The 23,183-nt window shown below is 53.6% G+C and overlaps 1 protein-coding gene across 8 annotated transcripts in view; it reads left to right on the plus strand.

Annotated features, from left to right (window-relative positions):
• ADCYAP1R1 (ADCYAP receptor type I) overlaps window positions 1–18,757 on the plus strand; it is a 39,617-nt gene extending 20,860 nt beyond the window's left edge. For 2 of the 8 annotated variants that reach the window (XM_028119340.2, XM_088018697.1), the window contains 9 exons: window positions 237–369; window positions 1,271–1,424; window positions 1,851–1,911; window positions 2,461–2,530; window positions 4,963–5,054; window positions 11,993–12,076; window positions 15,449–15,578; window positions 16,940–16,981; window positions 18,569–18,757. In XM_028119340.2, coding sequence (XP_027975141.1) covers window positions 237–369; window positions 1,271–1,424; window positions 1,851–1,911; window positions 2,461–2,530; window positions 4,963–5,054; window positions 11,993–12,076; window positions 15,449–15,578; window positions 16,940–16,981; window positions 18,569–18,757 — 955 coding nt within the window. Of the gene's footprint in view, window positions 1–236; window positions 370–1,270; window positions 1,425–1,850; window positions 1,912–2,460; window positions 2,531–4,962; window positions 5,055–7,850; window positions 7,935–11,992; window positions 12,077–15,448; window positions 15,579–16,939; window positions 16,982–18,568 lie in introns of all 8 variants that reach the window. The other 6 variants (XM_028119343.1, XM_028119342.2, XM_088018695.1 and 3 more) reach the window with 5 other exon arrangements.
• Window positions 18,758–23,183: the final 4,426 nt, after the last annotated feature.

Genomic DNA, 23,183 nt, shown 5'->3' on the forward strand with positions numbered 1-23,183 from the left:
TGGTCTAGATGGACAGAGGCCACAGGAGGGGGAGGTCTGGTCTCTCAGAGTCGTGGAGCCAGGCAACAAAGGCCTGGCAGTGAGTGAGGATTTAGAGGGGTGGGAAGGAGGTGGGAAGGTGGGGAGCCCCTGAGACAGAGCCGCGGAGTTGGCCCGGAGCAGATCTCGGAGCGGAGGAGGGGCTGCTGTGGGGTTGTTGCTTCAAGGCCTCTCCCTCCCCCGGCCTGCTGGTGTAGGAAGCTACATTGCACCCGCAATTTCATCCACATGAACCTGTTCGTGTCATTCATGCTGAGGGCCATCTCCGTCTTCATCAAGGACTGGATCCTCTACGCGGAGCAGGACAACAACCACTGCTTCATCTCCACGGTGAGTGCGCTGACCCCTGGTGGGAAGGCCCTTCCGGGGCTCCCTTCCCTGTGACTTCCCCCCCCTCCCCCCACCATCCAGGTGTTCTCGCGCGGGCGAAGACATTGTCCCCAGTGAATGCAGAAATCCGGGAATGACCATGAGTTGCTAGTAACCCGCGAGACCCCTGCTCCGTGTCCTTTTCTGTCCCTCAGTCTGTGTATGTACTTGGCCGAGCAGATGTGGAGGGTCGGGTGGAAACGCCAAGTCTCGCTTGCCCAAGAAGGGAACTAGGCTCAGAGAGAGGGTTTTCCGGGCCCCTGGTCATTTAACTAACCGGTGGCAGAGCCGAGGGGCTGCTTGGCTTGGGTCTCTCCAGACCATCTCCCCAGTTCTCATAACTTTGGAGGTGAGCAGAGGAGATAGGTTTTGATGGAATAAGATGGAAAGAACAGCCCAGAGCACAGGGTCTTGACCCAAGGGGGCACATGTGGAGGGGGCAGGGGGATCTGTCTGAGATTTCTGGGGGCCGGGAGTCTCCCCCTTGATGTCTAAAATCTTTATTTGACTCAGGAGCCTCCTGCGGGCTCCTCTGTACTCCCCTTACCTGGAGGGGCTGGAGAAGGAGCCTAGGGAGGGGAGCGGGCCCCGTGCTCACCCTACCCCCATCCTTTTCTGACACATGTAGAGTTGCCTCCATGGGCAGCTTCGACTCAGAATCACAGGATGCTGCCATTTTTAACTCTTCGAATCCAGGAATGTGGAGTCTTTTAGATCCATGGGATGTTTGAGCCCAAGCATGCCAGAGCTGAAGGGCCCTCTGGTTTCTCCCTGCTCCTGCTGGGCAGGACTTTCAGGGCTGGGGGTGGGGGGCAGCAGAGGGGGCTTCCGGCCTCCCTCACCCTCCCCACCCTCTCCGCAGGTGGAATGCAAGGCCATAATGGTTTTCTTCCACTACTGTGTCGTGTCAAACTACTTCTGGCTGTTCATCGAGGGTCTGTACCTCTTCACCCTGCTAGTGGAGACCTTCTTTCCTGAGAGGAGATACTTCTACTGGTACACCATTATAGGCTGGGGTAGGTCACTGGCTGTGGCCCGGACAGACTCAGGCCTCAAGGCCAGGTACATCCTCGGTGCTGCTGTCAGGGAGTGTTAGGTCAAAGGAGGGAGGCGCTGTCTTTTCCCGTAGCAGATGCCACACCTCTGGTTCTTGGACCCTTTCTTGCTCTTCCTGCCCATAGAAAGCCCACCGTCTGGAGGATGTGATATGCTCAGGAATCCTGAGAAGTAAGATAGCCAAAGGCCTGGGGACCCCCAGGAGGCACAGGTGTGAGGGACAGTTAGGGTCCCCAAGACTCCAGGTCTGAAAGGGAGACCTGCCCCATGGGCCAGAACCCCTGTTTGACTGGGGGACAGTGGCTCCCAGGGGCCCCAAATCTGAGGGGACCCCAGGGCCTGTTGGTTTTCCTGTTATCACCAGGCTCCTTTTTTTGTTCTCCCAGGGACCCCAACTGTGTGTGTGTCTGTGTGGGCTATGCTGAGGCTCTACTTCGATGACACAGGGTGAGTACGTGCCCAAGAGCTAGGGCCAGAGCCCCGAGTAGGTTCTTACAGGTGGGTCTCAGTGGCTGCCCAGACTGCACCCCCATCCCCAGCCCCTGCCTGCACCCTGATTGCACCACGGGTGGACCCACCCAGCCACATCTCAGCCAGAACCTAGTGAGAATGTGCAAGGTTTTCAGAGTCCCTCTGTATTTCTGGGCCCAGCTCTGAGTGTCTGTTTTCCTTTTAGGGAGGGGAAGAAGGGTGTCGAGGGTGAGGTCACACCCTCACAGTCCTGAAGGGGAAACATGGCCCTTGCCCAGGAGCCCATTGGTGATTCTAACTATGGGGCTTCACTCCCTGCCTTGACAGGGAGCAGAGGGAAGGACCAAGGCGCCAGAAGAACCAGAACTGGGCTTGGGTCTGCAGCATGCCTGGAAACTCTCCAGCCAGCCCCTGGTCAGAGAGCTGCAGGGGCAAAGCGCCACAAAGGGGCCGGGGGCATTGGCTTGCAGGCTCCCAGACCTGAGCTTAATCTCTCTTCTTTCTCTCCGTCTGTCTGTCTTTCAGCTGCTGGGATATGAATGACAACACAGCTCTGTGGTGGGTGATCAAAGGCCCTGTGGTTGGCTCCATAATGGTGAGTATCCTTGGGACAAGGATGAGGAAGAGACGGGGGCCTGGGCAGAAAGCAGGAGAAGGAGACAAATACAGAGGTTACTGCACAAGCCAGCCTTCTCCTTTTTCCTGGCTACATTATATATGGCAACATGGATACGCTAGTTAAATGTGTTGGACATTTATATTTTCTCATTTTTCCTCATAATGAAAGATGCTACTAGGAGCAATTCTGTGCACTGTTTTGAGCATGAGCATTCCTTTCAACTAAATCTCTAGAAATGGAATTGATGGGTTGGAAAGCGTACCTCTTATCATTGTCTGTGCTTGTAACATCAATCATTTAAATTTTTGCTCAGGCTCCTGGGGGATAATGGTAGCTCATTGTTTTAATGTGAATTTCTCCATATTGCTAGCACAGTGAGGTACTTTTTCCCAAACATTTATTGACAATTTGTTTTTATTCTGATTATTACCTGTTTATTTCTCTTGCTCATTTCTCTTTTGCTTGCTTTGCTCAATTGTCTTTCTAATTGTTTGAAAGATAGTAACGCTTTATCTGTTAAGCATGTTACAAGTATATTTCCAAGTCTGCATAATTTTATACAAACTGTCAGGCTTTGTCTTTGTAAATTCTGGAACTTATTTCTCATTATGGAAGGCTTTTCCAATCCTAAGACATAAAAGTATTCTTAGTTGTTTTATAACATGTTTATGGATTGTATTATTATAGATATGTCCTGAATCTAGCTAAATTTTTATTTCTTTGTCTGATCTGAAATGTTATCTAATCATCTTTAGTTTCTTTTCTCCCAGTAGATAGATATTCCACCCTTTCAATTATTTTTATTAAATAGACCCTTGTTTCTCAATTATGTTGAAATGTCACTTTATCATGAACATTCAGTATAGTCTACTTGTATTCTATGAAATATTAGTAGACTTGGGTTTTTTTGGTTTTGTTTTTGAGTTTGTTTTTTTTTTTTTTGCATTTCTGATATAAGCCTTTATGACCATGATCTGTTTGTTCTTTTAATGCACTACTAAATTCTATTTGTTAATATTTGGTTTATAGTTTTTGCATTGCTCTTTGTAAGTTCTCTGGTTTTGTGTGTGTGTGTGTGTGTGTGTGTGTGTGTGTGTTGTGTATTTGTATGTTTTCTTTGTTGTAGCAGAGTTTTGTTAGCTTGATAAGCAATTTGTGAGGTTGTCTTTTTATTTGCTTTTAAACAATGAAGTAGTCTGTAAATGACATCTTCCCTAAAGGTGTTGTGAAACTGGTCTGTAAAGTAATCTGGGCCCAATGCCTTTTAATGCATGCATCTTTGATTGCTTTTTAAATTTCTCCTAAGGTCATTTCTCTACTCAGATTTTCTACATCTTCTTGATTTGATTTTGTTTCTTTCAATTTTCCCATTTTGTTTTTCTCTTATGATTTAAAATATTCTGTACATCTGTTGTCCTCATTCTCATCCCTAAATTTATTTAATGGTATTTTCTCCTTTTGGATTTGACTAACCTATGCAGTGAGCAGCAGGTACTGTGCTGAATTCCCAGGACTGTTCAGGCCCTGGGCTGGTCGTGGGGAAGAAGACTTAGAGAACTGCCTTTGTGGAGCACGTGGAAACAAACCAACAATGCCAGACCCCAAAATAAAGTTTTTATCGATCAACTCCACTTTTCTCCCTATTTTTTATAATGAATTTTTATCTTTATTAATTTCCTTCTTGTGAAAGTAAAATGTGTGGCACTTTCCCCCTAGCTTTTGATTTGAATGCTTAGTTGTTTTATCTTCAGTATTTATTATTTTTTCATAAGTTAGTATCAAGCCCTACATTTTTTTTCTCCAGCTGTAGCTGCTTTGGCTACATTTGGAGGCTGTTGCCTTGTGGTCCTCTCCTTGTGCCTTGTTTCTATTTATTTGCTCCCCGTCCTCCCCCCCTTCTCACTGTTTAGAGAGATTTTCATCCCTGATCTTTTCTGAAGGTAAATGCTGTTACTGCCATTCCCAGGCAGTACTTTAATTAATAATGCTTATGGTTGTCCATTCTTGTTCCCCATGTTCCATTACCCTGAACTTGGAGTTTCTCCAGAGGACAGTTTCCACCTCTGCAGGAACCTCTTCTCTGTTTGGTATTGTTTTCCATGACCCTGATCCTATTTGCTCTTTCTCTTCTAGAAATTGCCTACTCTTCTGGCTCACTCATGATAATCTTTCCTATTCCTCAGTACTTCTACGAAATTCTTTTTCTTCTATCTTTTCTGTCATTTTAGCAATAGTAAGTGGTGAGGTAAATGAGTGTTCTCATGCCGCCATCTTGGATTATAAGTCTAGAAGGGATTTTGACTGGATTGTGGAGGGTCCTGTTGGGGCAATAACAGTCCAGGCAAAGGCAGGGGTGTGGAAAGTCTTTGCCCGGAATCATTTCCATCTACTTTTTCTTTGCTCTTCAGGTTAACTTTGTGCTCTTCATTGGCATCATCATCATCCTTGTGCAGAAACTTCAGTCTCCAGACATGGGAGGCAATGAATCCAGCATCTACTTGTAAGTACCATTATGTGAACACCATCATCCCTTCCAACAGCTGTGTGGGCCCTGCACTCAGGTCACAGGAGAAGGCCTAGGTTTTGCTGGCAGGGTAGACTAGCAGGGGCATTTCTTTCTGATTTCTTTCTGATTAAAGTGCTTTTAAAATGTAGTTGCCTGCCTATCCTTTAGCCAACCCAGTTGCTAATCTGCATGGTGATTACGTGGGAGGGAAGAGAGAGAGGATGAGACGGTCAGATCCTGTGTCCCACTAGGAATCAAGATGGAAAATACCAGAATCTGGTATTATCCTTAGGGTAATTAGGGTCTTAGCTGTTTAGTAGTTGGATTTCCTTTGGGGATTTGGGGACTATGGGAAGTTCATGAATGCCACTGGATGCACTGTTGCATGATGTCCCCACCACCAGTCCAGCGTGTACAAGTCGCTCAACCCCCACTAGCAAGCCGGGTGGACATTTTTGCTGGTCTGGGTATTAGAAGGGGGGAGTCCTTTCTCTTCTCCACCTTCTTTCAGGGCAGCTCTATCTCTGGGTCTGGTCTTCCTCCTGCAACTCCCTCCTCCCTGAGCAGAGGGACAGTTGATATGTGTGAGATCGATGGGGTTTGCGGGCAACCCTTAACATTGAGTGTAGCATTTTCTCCATTTCCATGACCATTTGGCTTGTTTTCTACAAGTATTTTTGTAGTCACATCCCTAACAGCATGCCCCACTTGCTCTGTCAGCCTTCCCCCAGCCCTCCACCTGTTCTGAACCAGACTAAGTACCTTCTGTTTCACACATCTTGCCTGATGATCAGGAGAATGACCAGCTGGGTGTATGGGGTATGGGTACACTTCTGATGCCGGGGAGCAAGGTTGATCCCCTGTGGTTGGCTGGAAGGGCCAGATGGGCACAGAACATCGGAGCGCAGTCTAGGGTTCTTTCCGTGGGCAAGGTAGAAACCGTATGGTTTTCTACCTTGTTGCCTCCTCAGTTTTTTAAGAAGGGGGCGGATTAGAAGGGGCCGAGGTCTTCTCGTGGCATTGGTGGGGGATTGGTCCTGCCTTCATTGGTGACCCCATCCCAGGGGCTCAGAGCCTTGGTGGCTGCCAATGGATAAGTGGAACAGCAGAGAGACCCCAGCTGACCATTGTCCTGGACAGAAGGGGACGCAGGATCCACAGACCAGTCCCAGGTCCTTCCTCTCCTTGGGGCTTCCCCAGGGAGGCAGAGCTTGCCCTTGGTCTGTAGGTACAACTTGGGCACCTCCCCTTGTGGAAGTCCTTCCTGTGGGAGTGGGGGATCTGCCCAGGGCCTGGGTTGGTCAGCCTTGTTTTCCCTGCATTTAGGATGATTACATTACATTGGAAAAGACCCTCCACCTTTTTTTTTTTTTTTTGCTATCCATTTACTGTCTTTTTTCTTCCACGTTTTTGCAAGTTTTTACCAACCCATGCTTATATGTATGTGTTATGTCGTCAAAAATTGTTCATGCATATAAGTCATAAAGTCTCTGAGACCAGGCACTGGGGGGTCCGTGGGGCTGGCTCCCTGCAACTAACTGCCCTCGAAGGATCATCCTTGCCTTAGTCTCCAGAACCACAAAACAGGGCCCTTGTGCTCCCTTCATGTCCCCGTCTGGCGTCAGCCTTCCTGCCCTGGTGTCTGCTCCCACGCGGTCATTTCAGACATCTGAGGCTAGCAGTAGCCAAGCCGGCCTCTTCTCTCCTTTGAGCTCTAGCCTTGGTTCCCCCCACTCTCTGCTTCCTGGTAGGAAGTGTTTCTTCTTCTTTGGTTCCTGGGATCTCTTCTCTGGCAGGCTCTCCCCGCTTCCTCTCCCCCCGCCTGTGCAGGGATGCACACAGGGGCCCAGCTGCATCCTAAATAAGGACACTCCACGGCCCCTGACACACACTTCAGCTCAGGCAGCAAGAAGCCCCAGGGTCTGGTGGAGAGAAGGGTGGGGCTGGGAGCTTGCAAGTTACCACAGACCTGGAGCTGTAGGGTCTTCCAGGCTTCCTGATGCATAGACAAACGTTTGTCAAATGGTTTATACGTTTAAGTGCCAGTGTTTAAAGAACCAGCTAGTTGGTTTGCTTCCGTTGCTCGTCTGAAGCCCCAGAGATGGAAAGCTCAGATGTGGTCTCCAAGCCAGGGGGGAGGGCTCATGCGGGATAAGGGACCAACTTGATCCTATGAAATTTAGCAACATATGTGAGCATTTGCAGGGTCAGGGAGACCCAGTGAGGGATAATCAAAGTGACGATGCTGCTGGGGATTGCAGAGCTCCTAGCAGCACTTGCCGCTCAGTCCATGCACATTTAATGCTCAGAAACACCCGGTGAATCTGGTGGGCTGAGTCACCAACTGTTCAGGATAATCCCCATTTTACAGCTGAGAGAACTAGTTGTCAGTGAAGTGAAATGAATCCAGTAGGAACAGGCGAAGTCATAGCTCTGGTATAGCAGGGCCCTTGGCTCTAAGCTTGACTGCACCGTCTTTCCTGTCGTCCAGGAAGTTACAGATGAGAGATGGTGCTAAATAAGTGTATAAACAAGGCTTCCTGGAAGAAGAAGCCCCAGTGGGATCCAGCCTTGTAGAGAACTGCCCCACCCGGAGTGCGCTGGGCCCGGGAGGTGTCTGCTGTCGGAGAGGGGAGACTATGGGGGGGATGGGAAGGGGCAGGACCTGGTGAAAGAGGAGGTTTCAGGGCAGTGCCCGAGTCCCCTTGGGCCACCAGAGGTATGCGCGGGGCTGAGAAGCCCCTTCAGATCTGCCCACAACAGCTTTCCGGTTTTTCCCTCTGTTTCCAGAACAAATATAAGCCTGGGAGTCCCCAAGAAAGCCCGAGAGGACCCCTTGCCGGTGCCCTCAGACCAGCATTCACTCCCTTTCCTGTAGGTTGGTTCTAGCTGCTCAGATGATAAGGGTTTGAGACATGGCTTCTGTTGGGGGCTTGGACCCCCGCAGGGGGCGGCGGCGCTGAGCCACCCATGCCCTCACCTGATGCTCCTGACAGAACGAGGGGCTGGCCTCAGGCCTTGGGCAGTGGCCAGGCATGGAGCGTGGGCCTGGGTCAGGGCTTGGCCTGTGCTCTGGCTCCCTTTGGTCTGGGGTGGGGGCTAGGGCTCAGCCTGAGGCTGGGGTCAGGGTTAGTCGGCCCTTTCCGGCCCTTAGCTCTGTGAGAAGCCAGCTGGCTCAGAAAGGGGAGAGTGAGCTTCCCGGGCGGGCACCGAGTGTGCTGAGACCGCCTGCCTCCAGGAGCTGGCTGTCCTCCCAACGGTCTCCCTGATGCAGGATGGGCGTGGGAAGCCACCTCTTGGCTCTGAGGTGGGGGAGGGAAACCCCACACGTATTTCCCTTGGGGACCTCACAGAGCAGGTCTGCATGGCCTCTTGGGGTAAAGGAAGGAGAAGGGAAGAGACACTGTGATGTTGATAGTCAGCAGGGCTGTTTCATACCCGGTGTCTGAAGGACGGCACCGACTCTAAAGACAGGCTCTGTCATGGCAAGAAATGCAGCCAGGAAGCTGTCAGTCCAGGAACTCAGCCCACAGCCTAAGGCCTCCAGTTCATGTGGGGCTCCATTTTCGACTTCCAAAGCACCCCTCCCCTGTCTAGGAGCACCCATCCTCACAACTCCTGTTAAGGATCAGCAGCGGGGAATGGTTACTCCTGTTTTGCAGATGGAGAAACTGAGGCCCAGAGATGGAAAGTGGTACCACCTGAGACCACCCAGCAAGTCAGAGTCTAGACAAAGCCTTGAGCTCAGGCGCCCTGACTGCCTGGCCCCGCCAGGCTGGGGAGGGGGCACAGAGCGTGAGCTTGTCCTCAGTGGTGGGGGAGGAGGTAGCAGTGGGCAGGGAAGCTCCAAGATCTACTGAGCTGAGCTTCTGGTTTGGAGTACCAGTGTGGTGTGCAGTGCTTCCCTGGGCACTGGGCCAGGGTTCCGGGGGTATACACCATCTTAGTACCACGAGGGACCCCATGGGGAAGGTTCAGTTCAGACAGATGTTCTGCAGGCCTGCCAAGTGACCCAGTGCTGCACTGATCACTAGGAGCAGGGCGGAATAGACAGGGGTGCTGCCCTCCAAGAGCTCCCCCACAGGGGTCTCTGTCTAGCATTCTGTCGGGTATTCCCTGGGGCTACGTACAGCCAGCCCGGGTAGCTCTGCACACGAAAAGCACCAGAGCATCCATGGAGGTTAGCCTGTGACCAAAGCGGGGATCGAAGAAACCATGTGCTTCCTCCCTGGGTTATAGACGGGAGTGCTGAGACCCAGAAGTGGCTTTGACCTTCCTGCAGATACACAGCAAAGCCTTGGCAGAACCAGGCCTGTGAGCCAAGGCTCCCTGGTTTCCAGATGGAGGCACGGGCCCTGTACCTGCTGTGGGGATCTCCAGCCTTCCGATCCATTCCCACCCAGCACCTTTGCCTGTTTCTTATCTTCCCTTGGGTCCAAATCAGAACTGAGCTCACCAGCCAGTCTAGGGTTATGTCTTCCTCTTGATTAAATTCCTTTCCCCTTTTGCACCAGTCGTAGTAACATTTTAGAGGTTACGACATCTCTGCCTTTGTCACACCTGTCTCTGGCTTTTCTGCCACCCTTTTGTATTCTTTTCAGTGGGTCCTTTTGCACAGAGCCATTGAAGTTTTGGGAGAAGTGGAGTGTTTGGGAGGAAGGGCACTTACCTTTGTCCCTAGATCCTTCTCCTGAGAGCCCTCCCAGGCATCAGCCCCCCTCCCCTACTTTGTCCTGCCCCTCCCATCAGAGACCCACATCTTTACCGGGGGTCTGATCTCCCAGCTCACTTGCCACTAAGTGGCCTTTGGCATACTCTGAAGAAATCAGAGGAGTCTGTGTTTACTGTGACCAGGGCCCAGGAAGGGCAGGGACAACCCTTTGGGAGCTCAAGGAGGAGCCGTCTCAGAGGAGAGCAGCTGAAGCTTTAGAATTCAGGGTGAGGGCTTAAGCCTGGCACGTAGGGGGCTGCACCTGAGGTTCGGGCTCTCAGGCTCCTGGGCGCCAACCAGGCCACGGTTGAGGAATCAGGCCACTGGCTATAGGAGAAAGTAGCCAACCTTTCGATCTGGGCCAGGCAGGGATAAATCTGGAGACAAGAATGGCTCCCATTCCTGAATGTCCAATTAAGTTCTTTTAAGTTGTGAGAAAAACACTTACACGTGTCCATCCATCTCTTCGTATGTATATGAAACAGACCTCTGACATTCACTGAGGACACATGAAGAAACTTCTCAAATACATGACTTCCTCACAACAGTGCTTCTCAAGCTTTGAGTTGTCTGTGGATCACCTCAGGACCTTGTGGAAAGGTGGATACTGAGTCTGCAGGCCTGGGGTGGCACCTAAGATTCTGCATCTCTAAGAAGCTCGCAGGTGGTGCTAATGCCGCTGGTCTGGGCGGGAGAGCATCATGCCGTCCCCTCACATCCCACATCTGTAAGGTGGGCCAGTAGTGCCCACCCCACCGTGCGGTGTGAACCAAGGGGTGCCAGTTTTTAAACGAAAACCATGCACTTGACAGAGGCAAGGGTCCTGGGGGGACCTCGGCTTGCCTCATCTTTTAAGTGTGTGACTGATTCTTGCCTCAGCAAAATGACATGTCTGCACATGTCAAGGCCCTTCAGACTTACTCTCAAAGAGCCGGAATCACAAATTACGAATCGGTGAAATGCCCAAGGTCTGGTCTCTTTGTGTGTCTCTGTTCCCATGTGCGTTAGATCCCCTCAGCTCAGGTCACCTGCAGGTGCTAGGGGCTCCATGCCACATGGTGCCCGAGGAGGGTTTGTGGAGGCCGCCACTCTTCTGCCGTCTGATGAGGTGACACAGCCTTCGATCCCGGAAGAACATGCTTATGAGAGAAGGAAAAGAAGTTTCTGCAGCTTGTCCCCACCCAAGCATAAGCAGGACCCGTGAAGAGCTAGAACAGATGGAAATTCACCCTGACTTCTCTGAGGAAGTAGAAGCTCTGTGCCTCACCCAGTGGAATATAGAGCAAGCCTTTCACCTGGGGCTCCCCTGTGGATGCCTCCTTTAAGATGATTTGTTTCTGCAGGCAGTGGGCCAGTGCCCAAAACGTGCCCCTGTCAGCCTTCAGCCCCTGCCTGTTGGACTTTGATCAGGAAGTCTAGCCCAGCACCGTGCCGTAGAACTTTCAGCAGGGATCGACATGCCCTAGACCATGCTGTCCAATGTGGGAGCCACTAACTACGTGTGGCTGTTGAGCCCTTGCGATGTGGCTAGGGTTACTGAGGAAAGTGGATTTCTAATTTAATTTAATTTTAATTCAAATAGCTGCAGATGGGTCATGGCTGTCCTATTGGATAGCGCAGATTTAGGTTAATTAGCCATCTCTTCCATCCATCCCACCTCTGTTGCCCCGGTTTGCCCACGCTGAGCTGCCTGGGAACTCAGAGAGGAGGAGGTCCAGGCGGAAGAGCGAGTGATATAGAGGAGAAAGACCAGTGAACACCCAAGGCCAGAACTGGCCTGATTCAGGCTGGGTCAGCCCAGGCATGTGTTTCCAGCCGCCCATCTTGCCGAGGGACCTCCGGCAAGGCCGTGCTCTGAGCCTGGCGCTGACTCAGTGGACAGCTTCCAGGCCCCTGCTTGAGACCCAGGCCTGCCCCCACCTTCAGAACACACGTGCCCTCCAGCTCCCCTTACCTGCTGTGGACCCAGTGCGAGTGCTTGCTGTGTGCGTATGTCTCCATGCACACACCCGTCCACGTCTGGGCATGCGTTTCTAGGTCCAGAGCTGACCATGTCTTGGCCCCTGGCTTCCTCATTCTCTTCCGTGTCACCGCGCCCGCCCTGTCTCCGCACCTGGGCTCCTCTGCCCTCCCCTGAGCCGCGCGTCGCTCTAGGTCCACCTCAGTTCCTTCATTGCCCGATGCCCCCAGCTGACAGAAGTGCTGATCTTGTCACACCCAGCAGCTGCGTGCAGAAATGCTACTGCAAGCCACAGCGGGCTCAGCAGCACTCCTGCAAGATGTCAGAACTGTCCACCATAACTCTGTAAGTGTGCGTGGCGTGGCTGTGGCCGGGAGTCCTGGAGGGGAGGGGGCCGCATGCTGCCGCCGCCGGGAGCTTGCACCTGCCGGCTAGCTGGATGAGGGCACAGAGCGAGCTTTCTGCGCTGTTGCATGTTGGTGTCTGTGTGTCTTGTGAGTTCTCTGCAACCTCAAGCCATCGGGGCGGGGTGGTGGGGAGGTTGTGGGGACGGAGCTGTGGGCCCGGTGGGAGCAGCGGGGCTTGCCTGGTGCGGAGGCCAGGAGGCCTCCTTGCTGCTGCCACGATATGTGGTTTTCCCTGAATCCCCCGCTTCTCTGGGCTTCAGTCTTGGCAACCACCACATTCTTTCTAAGAGCCTTAGAGCTTGAGTTCCTGTAGACTGATCCCCTACGTGGGACAGGACCCTCACCCCAAGGAACGTCCCTCACACTTCGTGTGCCAAGTGGCTTAATCCCCACAGTGACCCTGTGAGGTGGGTCCTTGCAATAACCTCATTGTACAGATGAGAGAACTGGACACAGAGAGGGGAAGTACTCACTCAAGGTCACATCCCTGGCCGGGTAAGGATCTGAACCCAGGGAGTCCTCAGCACTAAGGCCCCAGGGCATCTCAAACTGAAGACCAGTCTTTGCTTGGAAATTCCTTGAAGTGGGGGAAGCCCACCATAATTTGGGCAGCTCTGACCATCAGTAGCTCTGCCTTGTGTTTTTTAGGGCTCTTCTGCCCATCGATGCCTCCCTGGGGCAGAAGGACAGAGGCCGAGGCCTGTGTCACCGTCTCCGTGGCTTAATCAGATTGTAGGGTAATTCTGTGACTGTCTTCAAAGGGGTCCCTAGGCTCACACCACGTGTCCCCATTCCAAGGCCTCCGGTCAGCTCTGAAGTGTAGAGGTCCCAGAACTTCGGACCCTCTTGTCTGCCCCTCCCCACTTCCCTATCTACCAAAGGGGTGACTGGGATGCCCTGGGTCCCTGGCAGAAGTCCCCGACTATTCCAGCGCTGCTGCAGAGCCACCAGGGAGGGAAAGTGTGGCCCTTGCTGCCATTTGCCACCTGGCCAGGGACTGGAAGGGCCTGAGCTCATGTCTGGAAGGTCCCTGCTTCTCACACACTGAACCCATCCATCCACTCTCCCCTGAAAGCTAGAGAGGTTTGGCCTTTTGGTTTCCAAGAACTGTCAAACTGCAGGGACGAATCCTGCAAACAGGTCCGTGGAGGGAGGGAGGGAGGGAGGGAGGAGGGCAGGGACCACAGGCACATCCCAGGGCCACCTTTCCTCCCGAGCCCCTTCACTTAAAATTTTTTTTTTTTTTAAGATTTTATTTATTTATTTGACAGAGAGCGACACAGCAAGAGAAGGAACACAAGCAGGGGGAGTGGGAGAGGGAGAAGCAGGCTTCCCGCGGAGCAGGGAGCCCAATGCGGGGCTCGATCCCAGGACCCTGGGATCATGACCTGAGCCGAAGGCAGACGCTCAACGACTGAGCCACCCAGGCGCCCCTTCACTTAAACTTTGCTTGTAAGGTAGCCGCTTCGGGCAGGGTCATAGAGGGGCCCGCAGGTACCCACGTGCCTGCGTTTCCAAGCCACCTGCCACTTCTTTCTGGGCTTTCGTTCTTCAGCCATCACCCCCTGCTGCCTCTGCTGCCGGCCGCGGGGCACACGGAGGTGAGCAGGGCCCGAGCCCCAGGTCACAGTCAGGTTTCAGAACCCTGAGGCTTTCCCATGGCCTGTGTGTTCGTTTGTCCCTTCCTGGGCAGGCGCCTTCTGAGTGTGAGCCCCCAGCCGGGCACGAGCTGGGCGGGGGAGGTAATTGGTAAAGGCAGCACCATGCCCACCTTCAAGGAGCCACAGTCTGAGAGTGGACAGACCACTTGAGGACCACACCTGGGCTCAGAGTGGGACCTGCTCGCATCCGGTTGGCACCAGCTCTGGTCCAGGGCACCCGGCCCTGCAGAACTGGCTGCCTGTGGGCAGGGGTGGAAGGGGCAGGCGCCGGCCCGCGTGGGGCTCCTTGCTTCCAGGGCTGAGCCTTGGTCCACCTGAAGGTTTTCTTAGGCCTCTCCTCCCCCTTCCTCTGTGTCTTCTCTGCTTCTCTTTCTTCCTTCCCCCTCACTCTTTCCTTCTCTCTCAGTCGAAACTGGGAAGCCAAGGCCCTCACGCAGACCCCATGGATTCACCTTCTCCTGAAATCTGGAGGCCCCGCATTCCACAGAACATTGACTCCCAGAAAGGCTGGGATGGGGAAGAGGGCAGGGTACATGTGTAACTGTCCCAAATCAAAGGACCATCCCCCCACCCCCCACTGCCCACCCCCATGGACAGGAACTGAGAGGGAGGGGAGCCGGACCTCCCACTTACCACCCCCACTCCGATGGCCCAGGGGGCACACCACACCTGCAAGGGCAGGGCTGGCTCTTCCAGAGATCCAGAGGGAGCCGGTACCCTGTGGTGGGCAAAGATGGGGTCCCACTCTTGGAGACCCTCTGGGAACACCCCTTCTAACAGAATAGGACCCACAAGTACATGCAATGTGGACCCTTTGGACTCCATACCATGGCTTCTGTGTCCCCGCCCCTCAGAGCAGAGCCCCACCTCACTGGGCCTAGTAGCCAATGGCAAGCAGAGGAATCCCAGAAGAGCAGCCTTCTGGACACAAGGAGGTCCCTTTGGCTCTATCTCTCCCTTCCCCCTCAAGTTCCAAGTGGACAGCCTCCTTTCCCTTGACTGTTTCCCAGGTGGTAGGTTCCTCTGGCTTAGTTGGTGCTTGTTTATTCCCAGAGTCGGTAAATCCTTCCTTGGATCCCTCCTGAGTCTCTCCTTCTCTGGTCCACCCCCTGTGCCCCCCACCCCCTCCCTCATCAGTACTCCCCCATCACTCTCCATGAGTGTCCCTGACAACCCGACTCAGAAAAAGCCACTGCCTCTGTGGCCCCCCAGGGGCAGCTCTTTTCAGGTACGTGGAACTTCCATCCAGAGCAGGAGACGATGTGCTTTGCTTGAGGGTCCATCATGTCACAAACCTTCTGAATTCCATATTGGTCCCAATTTCACTTTTCCCAAGGGTTTTGCACCTCCCACAAGGGGTGTCTGTAAACCACACACTCACATGTGCATTTTTAGTGGTTCTGCAGGATACTGACATGGCCGAGAGGGAGGGGATGTGGGCCCAGAACCTCCCAGGGAGTTCTGGAAGCCCTGCTGTGTTGGCCACCATCTCTCCCAGGCCCCATGCACTGGGAGAGAATCCTGAGTCTGTGGACAGGAGCCCTGGCTCTGGGCAAGAACGAGGAGCTGGGACTAGCATCTCTGCCTTCCAGGGCTCCAGTATCAAGACCTGGCAGCCCCAAGAGCACTGTCTTACTCTCTCCTGACAGACGGCTAGCCCGGTCCACCCTGCTGCTCATCCCGCTATTTGGAATCCACTACACGGTATTTGCCTTCTCCCCGGAGAATGTCAGCAAGAGGGAGAGACTTGTGTTTGAGCTGGGGCTGGGCTCCTTCCAGGTAGGTGTAGTGGGTATGACGGGGGCGGGGGGGAGCTCATGGGGAGCCAGGGCTGTGGCCCTTAACCAGCCAGTGGTTCTAAGTTCTTTAACCTAGGTTCAACCTTGCGTTTCCATCTCTGAAATAGCACTAGAAAGAAGGGAGCTGGGAGAGCCCCTTCTGCTGTCTACCCTGTGGGCTCCTATGAGAACACACACTGATATCTTCCTGTGGCTACATCTGGGTGTTTTGAGCAAGGCCTCCCTTGGGCTGCCCATCCCTCACCTTCAGCCTGGGGTGTGAGCAGAGTGCTCTCCAGTCCACATCCTGACTCCCAGCCTGTAGACCATGCCTCTTATGAGCACTGGAGCTCTGTCTTACCCATGTTGGGGTCCCCAGCACAAGACCTGGCCATAGAGAGCTGAAGATGTGGATGAGCAAACAGAAATATAAATGATCCAGGGAATAGCGTGTTGGCGCGACCATGAATCCATGCCTGAAGGCATAAGTACATGGGGTTGTGAACGTGTGAGTGAAGGAGTGAGCGAGTTGGTGTGAGGATGCCTAGTGAGTTAATGAACAGATGGCTGCACAAGTGGGTCAGTGAAGGCAGCAGTGACAACCTTGCGTGTCCCCAGATAGAGCATCTTGCCCTAACCCAGCTCTTTGATCCAGCTTCTTGATGGTCAGAAGCTTATTCAGTATATCTGACTTAATCCCTCCCTCCCCCAATTTTAATTCAAGGCCATTTTACTTGTTAGGATTCTTAGCCTGGTGAGGCTGGGAGTAGTGTGGACGCAGCCCCAGCCTGGGAGTCAGAGCCCAGGATTCCTATCTTAGCACAGGAATTCTAAATACAAAGAGTACATGTAAAGACCATATGCAGGGTAGCTAGCTGCCTACTCTGTGTCAAGCAATTACTCATGGTGTTTTTTGTATGCTGTGTATAAGAGTATCTGGCCAAGGAAGGGTGGGCTGGGGAGGGAGTGGGGATAAAGAGACAGGTCTGTTCTATCCTGGAGTGGTGCTGCCCTCAGGGTCCTGCAAGCTGGTTAAGGAGCCCAGAGAACATCCTGGGGACATCCAGGAAAGGCTTCTTGCAGAAAGTTGGATAGAGCTGGCCCTTGGGGATGGGAAGGATCTGACCTAGGGAATGTGAGATCCAAAGCCGGGGTGTAGCCAGTTGGCCTCCTGGGTGTGGCCATCTTGGTGCAGCAGAAATTTCCCATCTTACCACAGATTCCTGGGCAGGGGGCCCCCCATCCAGGTCATTGTATGTTTCTGCTTCCTGGTGTCATTCCCCATTTCCTCTGCTTCCTATGCTCCCTGTGCGCAAGGTCCCTTGCTAGCATGCTCAGGTTATTTTTGCTCTCTCTCCCTAGGGCTTTGTGGTGGCTGTTCTCTACTGTTTTCTGAATGGGGAGGTAAGATTCTGGCCCTCTGGCTTCATAGCAATGGAGGTGGGAATTGCTGGGGAGCAGACAGGGGCATAGCCTGCTGCCCACCAGAGCTGATTCTCCTGACCAGGGCAATGCCAGGCTCCTGGGGGAGGGCAGCAGTGCTAGGGTCTCCTGTCAGCCTCCACCCTGTGCCAGAATCTCTCCCACATTGCCTGCTGTGCAAGGCATCAACTGGACCTGTAAAGGTGTCTCCTGCCTGGCAGGGCTTGCACTGTAAGACACACCTTAGTAAAGAGAAATGGAAAGAGGAAGGCCGAGGCACAGAAAATAGTACCTATAGTTTATGAGGCTGTGCCAGGCAGGGTGCTGAGTGGGGAGCTGCCCAAAGTTCAGCACTGACCCCAGCAGGCCCACCTGCCCACCCAAACCCATCCCCTGTAGAGTGGGGATTCTGGGGACTTGGGAGAGACCCCGGGAGAGGCCTGAAACCTTCTCGCAGTTTCCATTTCCAGAGCTACGGTCTTAGGGCCTCCTGCTCCAGTCTGTTCGGGTGATGCTTTTGAATAGAGTCCAGGACAGAGGTGCTGGGACAGGAGTGGGGGCTGAATGAGGGAGACGGGTGTGGAGAGTGGGTAGGAGTCTTTGCACCTGTGCTTGGGTTGTGGCTGTGTGACCTCAGCAGGCGCTTCCCCTTTGTGCATCTGAGAAACAAGAAGTCTGGGTTCAGAGATTGCCAAGACAGCCTCCAGAAAGGTCAGATAAGGAGAGGCGATGGAGCCCGGCAGGGAGCGGCTGGGGGAGGCAGGGAGTGGGAGCATGTGGAGCTTGCCAGGAGACCTGTGGGGGAGGTGGCAGCTGGAACTGGAGGGCTGGGTGCTAGGACCACTCACTTGCAGTCGTGCAGTCCATGCTCCACGCAGAGGTGCTGGACTGTGGAGGGGGGGTGTGGAGGCTGAAGCTGGCCATGCCCTGTGCATGCCATGCTAAGAGCAACGTGGGGGTGTGTTCACCCAGAGAGCACCTTAGTTAGCCATCCTCGAGCCTGACTGCATGTTGGAATCCCCGGGGAAGCTTTACAACATATGGATGCCTCACCCCAGAGATTTTGATGTCATTGTTCTGGGATATGGTCGGGGCATCTGGATTTGTAAAGCTCTCCAGGTAATTCTGATGCGCAGCCCACTGTTAATGGTCTGAGAAGGAAGGGGTGCTCCTTCCCTGATCTTTCTGCCCCAAGCACCTGCTTTTTAAGATTCCCTGAAAGATCCTGTGAGCTAGTCACTTCCCGAGGAGCGCCAAGGCCCGTGGAGTGAACAAGAAGCCATTCGAAGGCCTTGCTCAGGCAGTGACTTGGGAAAAGGGGCTAAGGTCAGCTCCTCAGAGGCATTCCTTTCCCATTGGTGGCCTGGAGGGCTGCGAGCTGCCATTTGGGTCGGTGGGTATTGCAGGAGGTGGCGGTGGCAGCCTGGGAGGGGCCCCGGCAGAGCAGTCAGGTAGATGAGGCTGGAGACGCTGACTGCCCGGAAGTGACCACTGTCTGCCCGGAAGTGACCGCTGTCTGGAAGTGACTGCTGTCTGTCCGGAAGTGACTGTCCACGTTGCTCCCTGCAGGTGCAGGCGGAGATCAAGCGCAAGTGGCGGAGCTGGAAGGTGAACCGCTACTTCACCGTGGACTTCAAGCACCGGCACCCGTCCCTGGCCAGCAGCGGGGTGAATGGGGGCACCCAGCTCTCCATCCTGAGCAAGAGCAGCTCCCAGATCCGCATGTCCGGCCTCCCGGCTGACAACCTGGCCACCTGAGCCCAGCCTCCCCTCCTTCTCTCCTCTATACACAGGCTGGGGCTGCGGGCAGGCGCTGGCCCACGCATGTTGAGCTTCTTTTCTCACTTCGGGCAGGCCCTGGGCTGGAGGCCGGGCTCCCCGAGGTGGGAGAAGGATGCAGGGCGCACTCGGGTATTGCCCTTCCCCGTTTGGCGCTAGCCCCATCCACCATGGGCCCCTGGGCCCTGATCCCAGACCTGTAAATACTCCACAAATTTTGGAAAGTTGTCTCATCCCTACCCCTTGACCCCACTGTCCCTGCTCATCTCAAGCAAGTCCCCAGCTTCACCCTACCCTGTTTTCCACCAGCCTTAGCGATCTCCTTGACCCTGTGAGTGAGGCCTTGCGAGCTGAGGCTGACGACCTTGCTTCGGGGGCGTTGGGGTGGGGCCTGCCCGACAGCCCCCACAGTGTCTGACTTTCAGTGTGGACTCCGAGTCTGCTTGCCACCTGAAGCCCTTCTCAGCCCTGGCCCAGTCCCTGAGGCGTGCCAGAGGTCCGGCTTGGGTACCCAGAGCATCCTTTAGTGGAGGTGAGACCTGAGCTGAGACTCCCTCATCCTCCACACCCAGCATCTTGGTGTCCAGGTGCCCAGGTGCCCAGCTCCTGGGTATCAGGGCGGTGCACAGCTCCAGGACTCTTCCAATCAGAGACTTCATTTTGGGTGTGGGGCTAAGGGTCCCGGAATATTCTGGTGCTCTTCATTTGGTGGAAGAAAAATTGCCAAGATCCAGCAATGTGGATGTGATTGGAAAGGAGATGGAAAGAGTCTGGAGGCCCGTGGAAGAAGACCTTCACTGGCTCCATTATTTTACTCCCGACTCGAGGTGGGCGGGGGTTCCTCTGGTAGCCTCCCTTCTACCCCTCCCATCCCCAGGCATCAGCTGCGGGAGTGAGAGACTCATGCCTCAGAGAGACTGCTCCTCACCCATACCTACCATAAGGAGCCCTCCCCCTCCTAAGGAGGAGCCCTAAGCCCTCCCCCTCCTCATTTCTCCTTAAGTCAAAGCCATGAATAGGATGAACCAGCCGCCTTCCTGTGATGTCAGTGAATCCTGAAGCACCTTACCTCCATGTGCCCGAGTCAGGGCCCCCAGGACTCCCCTTCCCCCCAACCCTCATGGACGAGGAGCCCCAGCCACCAGCTCCTTGGGCTTGGGCTCAGCTACTGAACTGTCTCTGAGACCTTTGCCAAGACTTCCCTCCGTGTGTTCTTGACGTTGAATCTCCACAGACGCTGGAGTGGCCTAGGGCGTTGGGAGGGGAGCCACGCGCACCATGCCTGTTAGAAGAAGCTGCAGATGCAAGGCGTGGCAGCCCCCAGCTCCCCATTCTAGTGCTCCATTGCAAGTTGCTTGGCCACAGCCCCAAGAGTTCAAAACGGGGCAGAACTAAGTTGGGGGGAGGGTGGAAGAAAGTGCTAGAGTGCCATGGCCCGTGTGGGGGGCCCATTTCATTCCATGTCAACTTTCGGTGTTGTTCCTGTCCAAGTGTGTTTGCAGACCTGTTTCGTGATCGTGTTCTGGAATGCTTGGGGAACGTGGGTGGAGAGGGAATGCTGCTTAGCTTGGTTTTATAAAGAGGAAGGGGCCTGGGGGCCTGGCGGGTCCAGGTTTGGAGAGATCCTCGAGATGACTGGCGAAGGACTTAGTTGCATGGTTTAGAGATGAGCCCTGTGTCCTTGGCCAGTGAAGCACGGTGGACCCTGGGTCTTTGGCAGACCTAGAATCTGCCCCATTTGGGCTCCTACTGCTGAGACTGTGGACACAGAGCTTCCTGTTCGGGGGTCTCAGTTGCTCCATTTGTGAGATGCAGTGGCTTCTAAAGCTTTTCCAAGCTCTGCACTTCAGTAATTCTCCCGTTCAAAACTAAGCAGATAAAAGGGCATGCATCATTGTTAAGCGTATCACCTAAAGGTTTTGAAGTGTACATGTTTGTGTATATGTGGAGGGAGGGGAGAATGCCGTTTATTTGCCCTTTCTTAGAAAGGAAACATCTGTCTCTTCCATTGGGACACCACAGGGGAAGCTGGTGGGCTGGAGAGAGGGGTCATGCCAGGGACAATTGGACAGGGGCCTCGGGTGTGATGTGCAGATCCAGCTGTGTCCCTAGCCCGGGCAGGGTGCCAAGGCTACCTGGACAGTAGCCACCTCCAGATCCTAGGAGCGGTGCCCTGAGTGGACCTCATTTCTTCGTCCCCATCCCCACCAGCAGCTCTGCTTCACTGTGGAAAAAGAGACTTTGATTTTATACATACATCATCGCAAAACAGCAAAAACATCATCAGCCCAGAATCCCATGTTCTGTGCTGCCACCTGAGCCCTGGTTTGGATCCTTGTAGAGGTTCCAGGTTCCTGTTGGTTGGTTGGTTGGTTTTTCTATCTGAACGAATTATTGACCGTCTTGTGAACAGATGTACCCCATGTATTTTGAATGTTCCAGAAGGTTAGGCAGCTGGCCTGCAGGGTCATAGGCAATGGGGGGATAGCATAAGGTCTGGACAAAACCTTTCCCTCACTGAGTCTTTGTTCTCAAATCTGTAAAATGGGCAGTAGAACTAGGTGGTTTGTTTAGCCCACTGCGTCCCTGGAATTCTCTGTCTAAACGCCAGCCATCTACTTACTTGGGAATGGGCGCCAGGCAAAGACTGTTATTTGTCTGCCTGGGAAAAGGTAAGAAATGCTGGTGAGCAGGGAGGGGTTTGAGGGCTTTGGGAACGGTCAGGCTGGAGAGGAGTGGAGTTATCCTACTCCATGACTCTGGAAGATCATTACCAGGAGGGTTTATTTTTTTTTTCTTCCTTGTTTTATGCAATCCTAAAGGGCAACAGTCACCCAGGGGAGGCTGAGTTCTTCTTGGGATGAAGAGATTTTTCAACCTCTTTTATGAATGTTCCGCCAGGGGACAGAGCGTGTTAGGAGAGTCTCCAACACTGGGGGAAATGGGATTCCAAATTAGGGATGCTGAGGCTGTCAAGGAACCCTTGAGAGGAGAGAGTGTGTGATTCAGGGGTGGTGGTGGGGGGTTCAGTAACTTCTTGGTGGTCCCCAGCACTGGGGGCTTCTTAACTGCCTACCATACCTAAGGCCAGGCCACATTTTCTGTCTCAGTGGGTGGCTCTGTGACCCTCCTCAACCTATCCAGTGGTCTGCAGTGATTCCTCTTCTTACCCCCACCCCTCCCCAAACCAGTTTCTTTGGGGAACAGGGCCAGGGAGCTAGAGCTGGGCCCAGGGCTTGGAATACACATCATCACCCACCAAGTGTGCTGACTCACCTCTTCCATCTGACCCTTTCCCTTCCTGGAAGGAAAGCTAGAGAGAGGCTTTCTTTGTGATTCTGTGAGTACCCTTGACCCCCTCAAGGCCACTCCAAAGTGAAAGCAGTGAGTGCTTTGTCATCATCAATTCCTCCTTGCGCCCAGTGACCCTGGATGCCTGTCAGAAGAGCTCTGAGCAGGGAGTGGGGAACCTGGGCTTCTCCCAGCTTTGCCAGTGGCCTGCTGTTTGGCCTTGACCCCTTCCCCATATAGCTTTAGGGAGACTCACGAAGCACTAGAGCTGGGAATAACAACAGCTCTGCAGGTCAAACCTCCCCATTGGGCTGATGAGAAATCACTTACCGGCAGGTTTAGCATGGTGCCTGGACTGTGCTGGGATCCAGTATGCTTTACGAGCCCGACTGAGGCAATGGGCCCACCAGCATTTGCCCAGCCCTGTGCGTGAGCCGGAATAAAGCATCCATACAGAAAACATTCAGTCTTGCGCAAGAAAGGGGCTCTGGCTACAGAAGTTCTTAGGACTCCAAATTGCAGGAAGAGCAATGGAGTGGATGTGGCATGGGGTGAACCGTGTTCTAGCCTGGGGTTTTCTGCCTGCTCTGTGCTCCAAGACTCAGTCTCTCTGAGCCTCTGCTTCCTAATCTGAGAAATGGGAGGACATGATTTGCAATCTGCTCCCCAGCCCAGGATGAGGTTGAAGTGAGACATCCTTGTATATAAAAGGGCTTTGGGAACTACACAGGTGTGGGCTGGTTACTAGGGTGAAGACCCCTGAAAGGGACCCCGTGCTGTTTGTCAACTGCTTTGAGCCATCCTGGGTTAACTTTTGCCCCATTTGTAAAACTACCAGCACTGGGGGCAGGGGGGAGGCCAGTGGGCTGTGATGGACACAGGAGGCCAGGCTTACCTCTGTCAACTGATTCAGTTTGCTCTTGGGGTTAGGAGGGGGAGAATTTCATGTGGGTGGTGATTTCTCTGTCACCTCCATGGGAATCCTTCAAGGATCTGGGACATTCCTCAAGTGGGCTATGTCCTCCTTTCTTCTTTCCCTAAATGTGAGGTCCTGGGATGTGTCTGTGCTTGGCCATTTTTGTCTTGTCTTATGTCCGTGTTCTGTGGTTTGCCC

This window comes from Eumetopias jubatus, unplaced genomic scaffold (genome assembly GCF_037043125.1).
Source record: "Eumetopias jubatus isolate StellerSeaLion01/CBP00866 unplaced genomic scaffold, mEumJub1_p1.0 scaffold_14, whole genome shotgun sequence".
NCBI classification, from domain to species: Eukaryota; Metazoa; Chordata; class Mammalia; order Carnivora; family Otariidae; genus Eumetopias; species Eumetopias jubatus.